The sequence below is a fragment of the Orycteropus afer genome, unplaced genomic scaffold (genome assembly GCF_000298275.1).
Source record: "Orycteropus afer afer isolate SDZICR_OR568_19922 unplaced genomic scaffold, OryAfe1.0 scaffold00083, whole genome shotgun sequence".
NCBI lineage: Eukaryota > Metazoa > Chordata > Mammalia > Tubulidentata > Orycteropodidae > Orycteropus > Orycteropus afer.
Genome location: NW_006921670.1, coordinates 6,693,477 through 6,702,303, shown reverse-complemented (window position 1 = coordinate 6,702,303; position 8,827 = coordinate 6,693,477). Strand labels below are relative to the sequence as shown.

The following is an 8,827-nucleotide window of genomic DNA, read 5'->3' as shown; positions in this document are numbered from 1 at the left end:
TTCTGTGTTTTCTTTGGTCTGTCTCTCAATCCTTTGAAGATACCTAAAGATAATTCTTTTGAATTCCTTATCAGAGAGTTCCAATGCTGCTTCTTCCTCGGGGATGTGTTCTGGGTCTGTATCCTGCTCCCTTGTTTCTACCACTTTATCCTGCTTCAAACTAAAAAGGTTGGCAGTCCGAACCCATCAGTCATTCGGTCTGCTTTCCTTGAAAACCCTATGGGGAGTTTTACTTTGTCCTATAGTGTCACTATGAGTCGGAATTGATTCAATGGTAATGGGTTTGGGGTTTTTTTTTTTTTTTTTGGAAATAGGCTCTGTATGTGTCAGCACCTTTCCCCCACTTATTCCTGCCCCCACACTAATGCCACCTCCTTCTCTGCACTATAGCACATGGTCCCCTGGGCACATTAATGTAAAGGTGTGCAGAAAGAGTGGGAGACCCAGGCGTTTGGTCCATACCTCATCGAGGGCACCGTCCTTGTCCTGGCAGATGGCAAGCAGATAGATGGAGGCTCTGAAGACCACTGGTGGGGGACGCTCGCCCTGGTCCTGCAGAGACAGGAGAAAGCCTTGCACGGCCACAAATAATTCTGCCTCGGAAACAAACCTGGTGATCAAGGAGAGCCTGAGTGAGAATGACAGACACCAGGCCGGTGGGCTCTTGTGTGCTGCCTTCCCACACGCCCCCACAGCCGAGTCCCTCTGCCCTAGCACATCCACAACCTAACGACAGCTTGCCCAAAGAGTGTGGTGTTACTCAGAAAGCAATGCCCATCACATATATCCCATACTTCTAAGCTTTGTGCAGGGCTGTGTCGGGGCCAGACTCCTCACTCATGTTGGGAGGAAAGGCGTCTGGCCACCATATTAGGACATCAAAGGGGTTCAGGAGCTCTGTTTCCTCCTCTCTCCTTGCATCTCTTATCCACAAGCACTGCTGTGTTCATGGAGTTATCTTCTGTGTGTGTATGTGTGTGTGTATGGGGGGTATCAATGCTTGCACATGCAAGGGAGACAGAGGTGAGGAGGACACTGACTTTTCACTATACACCCTGGTATACTTTTTGAATTGTGCACCATGGGCATGTCTCACCCACCAGATTAAGTACCTAAAAAAATTAGATATTTAAAAATGGATAATACTAAATGCAATGTGACACCCTGGATTGTGTCCTAGAACAGAAAAAAAGATGGTAAAGGAAAACTAGATGAAATCTGAATGAAGTTTAGCACTGATGCTGGTTTCTGGTATTGGGGGGTGTCTGCCTCTATGCCTCCCATCCAGCCAAGTAAAGCTCTAAGTAAAGCTCCTGGCCTAACACATGCTCTAATAAGGAGGCTGGGAGTTGAATCCCCTTCTCTCTCCCAGTTTCTTCTACTTTTCAGAGATGTTTCCCCCTGCTCTGGGCACATGGAAACTCTGTCTCTTGCACATTCACTTAAATACCAGGAGGTATGTCAGTTAGCTAACTTAAGTTCTTAAAATCAAACATGCTAAATTTATAAATCCAATTTAAAATTTTGAAGGTATTGAATCAAGTAAGATTAAAAATGGGTCAAATACTAAAGGTATTTTAAAAGGTGATTATTTATTAGACTCGTAAACAGAATACTTTATAAGGCAGAATAATTTATAAAGCTTAAGGAAAAATAGTGCTTTGATTTTGAAATTTTAATAAGTTGTATTAAAAAAAAAATTGCTGTTGAGTTGACTCTGACACATAGTGACCCTAGAGCTGCCCCATAGGGTTTCTAAGGCTATAAATCTTTACGGAAGCAGGCTGCCCCTGCAACAGCTAGAGGGTTCAAACCACTGACCTTCTGGTTAGCAGCCAAGCCATAAACCACTGCACCACCAGGGCTCCTTATAAATTGTATAAATAAAGAAACAAGTAAAACCAAACTCATTGCTGTTGAATTGATTCTGACCCTACAGAATAGAGTAGAACTGTCCCCCCGTAGGGTTTCCAAGACTGTAATCTCTATGGAAGCAGACTGCCTCACATCTTTCCCTTGCAGAGCAGCTGATGGGATCAAACCCTTGACCTTTTGGTCAGCAGTTGAGTGCTTAACCACTGCACTACCAGGGCTCCTTATAAACTGTATAAACCCACTGCCATTGAGTCTATTACAATTCATAGTGACACTCACTGGGTTTCCAGGGCTATAAATCTTTATGGAAGTAGATTGCCTCATCTTCCTCCCATGGAGTAGCTGGTGGGTTTGAACTGCTGACCTTCTGATTAGCAGCCAAATGCCTTAACCACTATGCCACCAGAGCTCCTTTTTATAAATAGTATAAACCCACCCATTGCCATCAAGTCAGATCCAACTCATAATGACCCCTCCTTGGGTTTCCGAGGCAGTATCACTACGGAAGTAGATTGCCCAGCCTTTCTTCCCACGAGTGGCTGGTGGGTTTGAACCACCAGCCTTCTGGTTGGCAGTAAAATGCCTTAGGCACTACGCCACCAGAGCACCCATAAATAGTACAGTAACTCTTAAAACCAAAGTAAACCACTGAAGTCGTTTTCTGTGCACAAACACTATCCTCAAGACTATCCCGACTCACACTAGCATTCTGCCTCTCTCAGCACTGCGTCTACCCACCATCTCACCTCCGTGTCTAAGATATGAGCCCCTTGGGGATACAACCCATGTGTCACATATCTCTGTGTCCCTAGTGCCCAGCACCAGGCTTGGAGAGGATGTCTCTGCGAATATTTACTGAACTGAACTGGGCTGCGGGCACAGGCCCAGCACCCACCACCAGCTGCCACTCTGAGCACTGACCTGTCCCCATGGATGCAGGCCAGGTAGAAGAGAAGCAGGATGCAATACTGTCGCTTGCGAGCCGCTCCCTCCACATACTGGCGATCAGACAGGAAGGCAAGGCTTTCGGGCACCCTGCTGCTTATCTGGGGCAGCCCTAGCTGCAGGAGTTCAGAGAGTGCAGAGAGCTCTGGAAAGGGAACAAGCAGGAAAAGTCAGAGAGCGCTGGAGAGCAGCAAATGAACACGAGTCCCTATGACAGGTGGAGACCCAGGCAGGGCAGGGAGGCTGCCAGCAGGACAGAAGGAAATCAGAGCCCTCTTCCTAATGCAGCTTTCAGCCAAACAGTCTATCGTCAGCACATGGAAGGACACAGAATTGCCTCAAAAAGAGCTTCACGCATGCAGTCATTCATTCACTCATTTGACAAACTTTCATGGAATAGCTCTTCGAGGCTAGGCTGTGAGACCCTGGTCCTAACTCCAGGAGCTGGCAGCTGATGGGAAGAGACAGATAAGAGACAGACAAGGACCATACAAGTGATGGGTACCAAATTCAAAGTGAGGAGAAAGGACTGACCCATGCTGCCTGAGGGCAAGGCTCACAGAAGAGGGGTCTGTGGAAAGGAGGCTGGAAACAAGCAGAGAAGGGAGGAAAGAGAGTACTAGGGAGCAAGGACAGGGTGTTCAGAGGCCTAGAAGCAAGTCGTTCAGTGTGACTGGACCAGCAGTGAAGAGACATGGGGCCAGGAGTTGAGGAACTGAGTGATGTAATTTTAGCTAGAATACGAAAGACCTAGAATGCTGTTGAAAGAATTTGGATTTTATACTGAAGGGCGGAGATTCCTAGATTTTTTTATGAAACCTCTGTTTCAGAAAAGGAAAACCAAAAACGAACCCATTGCCACTGAGTTGATCCCAACTCAGAGTGACCTCACAGGTCAAAGCAGAACTGCCCATAGGGTTTCCAAGGCTGTAAATCTTTATAGACCCAGACTGCCACGTCTTTCTCCTGTTTAACCACTGCATCAGTAGAGCTCCCTGTATAAATACCAAAAGTGTAAAATTTGAATAAAGCCAACTTTATGGGAAATTCACTATACTGCCCTTCTTTTCCACGTTTCACCATGAATCAGAGGAAACCCCATCACTATCTGACAATGTTCCACAGACTGATGTTGGGCACCACACTTAAAGGCCAGGGGAGCTTATATATTCCAGACTTGGGTTCCAGACAGATCATTCTAGCAGTAGTGAAGATGTCTGGAGGATAAGAGGCTGAAAGCCGGGAGCTGAGCTGGAGGTTCACTGCAAAGGCCCATCACACTAGGGGAGTGGACTCAGGGCCAAAGCCATGGGCAAGTGTAGGGTGAGGAGGAAGGATGTCTTCTAGAAATTTGGCAGCAGAGTCAGGTCAGGTCCCCTGATTCCAAGTTTAGTGCTTTTCCATTAAACCACATTATCATGATGACTACTGGCACCAACATCTTGGATCCTGACTCATCTGCTTGTCCTTTGCTTTTGATGTATAAGAGAAAGAAAAGGTCAGCATGTACGCTCTGCTGCTCTTCCTCCTGCTCTGAGATGTGCCGAGATTTTGGTGTCTTAAGGGGGCAGATGTATTGGGCTTCTCCGATCAGACAGGAGAGGTGCTCCCAGCAGCAGTGGAACAGAACCGGTGAGCACAAGAGGCTGCATGACAAGGCTGCCAACATGGTCTTAGGCTGCTGTAGTGTAAGTCACAGTGCCATCTCCTTTCCAGATCAAACTGCAGCTGAGCCGTTAGAGGACTGGACACGTGCTAGAGGAGTGGCCAGTGTAGGCAGAGAACCAGAGCCAAGCCATGGCAGAACCAGTGTTTCGTTCTGTTGTAGGTAGGGTCACCATGAGCTGGAACAGCACTTGGTAACAACAACAACACTGTTGCCCTCTCTTTCCATGAGAGTGAGGGCTTTGTATCCCTACCTCATTACTTATACCTGGAACAATGTACGACACACAGTGGATGCTCAAGAACTATTTCTGGAATGAATGAACAAAGAAACGGAACAGGCTGCTCAAAAGACAGTAAGCACCAGTCTCTGGAAGTGAATAAGCAGAGGGCAGGAGGTCTTATGATGGGGATGATGCAGAGAGATGGCTGGAGTGCGGAAAGAATTAGACTTGATCTTTAGGATCCTTCTCAGCCCTGGGGTTCTAAGGTGCCAGGAGTCTCAGATTCCCTCGTTTTCTGATTCTGTTATTTCACCACCCTAAGACTTAGCCTATGGCTCCACCATTCCATGATTCCATGGTTCCTCTGGGTAGTTCCAAGCAAAAGGCCTTAGTATTTGTCTTAGTCCTCTAGTGCTGCTATAACAGAAATATCACAGGGGGATGGCTGCAACAAACAGAAATGCATTTGCTCATAGCTTAGGGGTGTGATGTCCACATTCAGGGCACTGGCTCTAGAGGAAAGCGTTCCCTCTCTGTGTCGGCTCTGGGGAAAGTCCTTGCTTCCTGGCTCCATGGGGATCTTCATGTGCCAGAATCGATCTATTTTTCTCCATCTCTGCTTGCTTGCCTGTCCTAATCTCTTCTATATTTGAATCAAAAGAGATTGACTCAAAATAAACCCTACACTTCCTCATTAATATAACAAACCTGTTCCCGAATGGGATTACAACCACAGGCACTGAAGTTAGGATTTACAACACATATTTTGGGGGGACAAAATTCAATCCATAACACTATTGCACTAACTCACTACCCAGCCAGTCAACCAGGTATCCATACCACTAGAAGGCCAGGCTTGCAGGTTCTGACCACATGGAACTCACATGCAGTCAAACTGTAGAACCTTACCTTCTTGAGAAGGCGGTCTTGTCTTCTCTGGAGCAGAGAGGAGACTGAGGCACATGTAGCAGAGGAAACCGGAACACGCCTGGTTTAGGGCTGAGTGACTTAGGGGAGAAGAGGAAGAACGGACAAGAGAAATGACATTGCTACTTTGGCTCAGATGGTTTTATGCTTGCAATGAGCCCGGGGAACCACTGTTATTGGCCCGGAGCCCAGTGAATTAATTCTAAGCATCATAGGTAGTTCCATTGTCATGGTAGAGGAGGGCCTGAGATGGCTGTAAAAAGTAAATAAGGAATGTGCTGCCCAAAGCTGTAAGTTGGGCACTTGGCCCTCACTAAAAATTTACTGGAAAAACAAATCTAGGAGGCATGCTAGGCTCCAATATAACAAAACAGGCTACAGGAGTACAAGAAAGACGGGATTTTGCTAAATCCTAGACAAGACAGGTAGTCAAGGAGTACCACAAACATCCTAACTTTTGACTTTGAACCACAATCCAAATGGGCCCCAACATTCTATCCTGAACAGAGATACGGGAGGAGAGCCGGACACAACCTGGTAGTCCTCTGTGGCCCGTGGGCAGGAGCAAGCAGACTGTGCCAAGGAGATGCAGAGACAGGGGCAGGTCAGAAATGGGACATTACAGAGACCACTCCAGAAACCTAACAAGACAGAGACTGAGGCAGCAACCTCTCGACTGTGCTCAAGAGAGTTTCTTCAGACACTGCTGGGCTGGCAGTACTTACAACATGATGGTCTCTTAATGGACACAGGATCTTAGAAGCTGATACAGGAAACAAATGGAAGACAACCCAGTACACAGAAAAAGCACCTGAGTGGCAGCAAAAGGCCCATGTTGAAATCCCATCTGCTGACCACACGGCCTTGGGCCTGTCCCTACCCCTCTGAGGGGCTTCAGTTTCCTCACCTGTAAAATGAGGGATTAGAAAATTATCCCTAAGATCCCTAAGTTTTAATGTGACAGAGTGCCCATACTGTCTCACATAGAAAAAGAAGCCCTACCTGAACCAGATTATATACAACCTACAGAAGCATGTCCAGCTCACAGCTCCAGTTGTTGTGTCAGTCTCCTCATAGTTCGATGACTACTGTATTTTCACACAAATAACGTGTATGTTGCATGTTTTCTGCCAACCATGCCCTTTTCCCCCTTGTAAAGTATTTTCTTAAGGATGCCATACTAATCTTTTTTATAGCAACATGTAAAAAAATTAGCATGGCATGCTTATGAAAATACCTGGGGGTAAAGGAGAAAATGAATGGCAAAAAAAACCCCTAGGATATGTGTGCATTATGTGCCTGACAAATACAGTAAGTACACTAGCCAGAAATTCCACTTGTTCAGTCAAGAAAAATGTTGGCCGTTCAGTTTTGCTTGAGATCCTACATACCTCAGGTCACTGCAGAACCTGGCCTTCAGCTCCAGGGTCAGTCGTATGAAGGACGAGGCAGCTTGGGAGGAATGGGAAGAAAGCAGAGGGCCATAAACCAGATCTGTTACAGAGTCCCAAGTTTGGAAGCATTAAAGAGCACTGGTTTTAGAGTCATACTGGATTCAAATTTTGCTCCAACACTATCTACTAGTGTGACTCTGGAACGGTCATTTAACGTCCTCTGCCATGCAGTTCTGACATGTGGAAGACAGATGTAGAACAGCTACAAATGCTTTGCTCACAAAGGGTGTGTTGTGGGCTCTGAGCTGGAACCCCCCTGGCGTTCTCAGAGAAATACCAATAACTTAAGAATTGCCTTTCAAAAAAAAAAAAAAACGAAGGTGGGGACCAGGTTTGCTGGTCCAATAGAGCCTGGTGGAACCACTGAGACTATGGCCCCTAGCTGCCCTGCAGGTCTGGAATGGAAGCCACACCTGTGGTTTCCAGCTAAACAAAGTACAGGCATGTGAGTTAAACATTTACCTCAAGTAGATACACGCCTTGGAGAGAACAATCATGGGAGAAGGAAGGGCTGCTTATGCACAGGGAGACAGCTCAGGGCGCAGAAGAGTATGGAGGGATGGACACTGGGAAGAGGTAACTACGGGGAGAAAGTGGGAGGGGAGCTGTTGCATTGTAAATTTTGGTCAATGACATGAGACAAAGTATATTATGTGAACTGCTGTATGAAAAGTGAATTTACGCTGTAAATCTTCACCCAAATCAAAATAAAATTTAAAAAATAAAAATTAAAAAAAAAAGAATTGCCTTTGATGACTTTCGATTGCCAGATGAGATTTCCTCCCAGCCAACACTGAGCAAAGTGGATATTGATTCTGAATGAGTTTGGAAACATCCCATCTCACAGGGCATGCTCTAAAACACCTCCCCCTGGCCCAGCATCCACACTTGCCACTGCCTACCAAGCTTCTTGGAGAACTTCTCCCTCATGTGGGGAACGATGACCAAGAGGATGTGTAGAGTCGAGAGGAAAACTTCCATCAGGGCTGGCTGGGTGGCCTGCTCCATATGCCTCTGCAAAGAACGAAGGAGGGAGAGCACAGCCCACTAGGACTGAGCCGCTGAAGAAGAAAAAACTAGCATCCAATCAACAGGAGAATAAACTCTTTCATTTGAAGGGCACAAGAAAAGCTAAGGAATCTGAAGTCACAAACCTAGATCCGAGGCTTAATCTGCTACTAAAGATTGTTCCAAGATGCTTCACCTGTCTGGGTGAGCCTCTGCCCTCAAGAGTCAAGACAAGAACAAGACCTACCTCCCAGAAACCAATGAGGCCTGATGTGTAGAATCACGTAACAGCATACAGCTCACAGACTACCTTCCCACTTATCATTTCATGGCACCCTTGAACACAGCCACGAGGCAGCTTGGTGTTATGAGGAGAAAAACTCCTCTTAGGTTTCCATCCGAGCTCTGCACAGAGGCCTGGGTGCCCCTAGGGCAGTCATCTCCCCTTCACTCTCAGGGGCCTCAGAGACATTCTTTTTATAAGTATCTTTGGCTTGGTTTTTAAACCAAGTCATTTCCTTAAAGAAAATTCTAAAATATAGAAAAGCAGAAATCAGGAATGATTCTACGAGCCTGTCCAGCTCTGCTGATCTATAAACCTGGGAGCAAGGAAGAGCAGAGGAGAAAACCAATGTGAGTTGCCCAGTGATTGTCTGGGATGAAGCTTTTGGGACATGCACCTGAGTCAGGGCCGCAGCCCTGGCTCCTCCCCTATACCCCCCACCCCCA

The 8,827-nt window shown here is 46.5% G+C and overlaps 1 protein-coding gene across 1 annotated transcript in view; it reads right to left on the bottom strand.

The window, feature by feature from the left end:
* MEI1 (meiotic double-stranded break formation protein 1) overlaps positions 1-8,827 on the bottom strand; it is a 153,700-nt gene that overhangs the window by 69,994 nt on the left and 74,879 nt on the right. The window contains exons 19-23 of the mRNA XM_042781067.1: positions 7,993-8,104; positions 7,028-7,088; positions 5,619-5,716; positions 2,797-2,965; positions 463-610 (exon numbers count right to left, since the gene is read on the bottom strand). Coding sequence (XP_042637001.1) covers positions 463-610; positions 2,797-2,965; positions 5,619-5,716; positions 7,028-7,088; positions 7,993-8,104 — 588 coding nt within the window. The remainder of the gene's footprint in view (positions 1-462; positions 611-2,796; positions 2,966-5,618; positions 5,717-7,027; positions 7,089-7,992; positions 8,105-8,827) is intronic.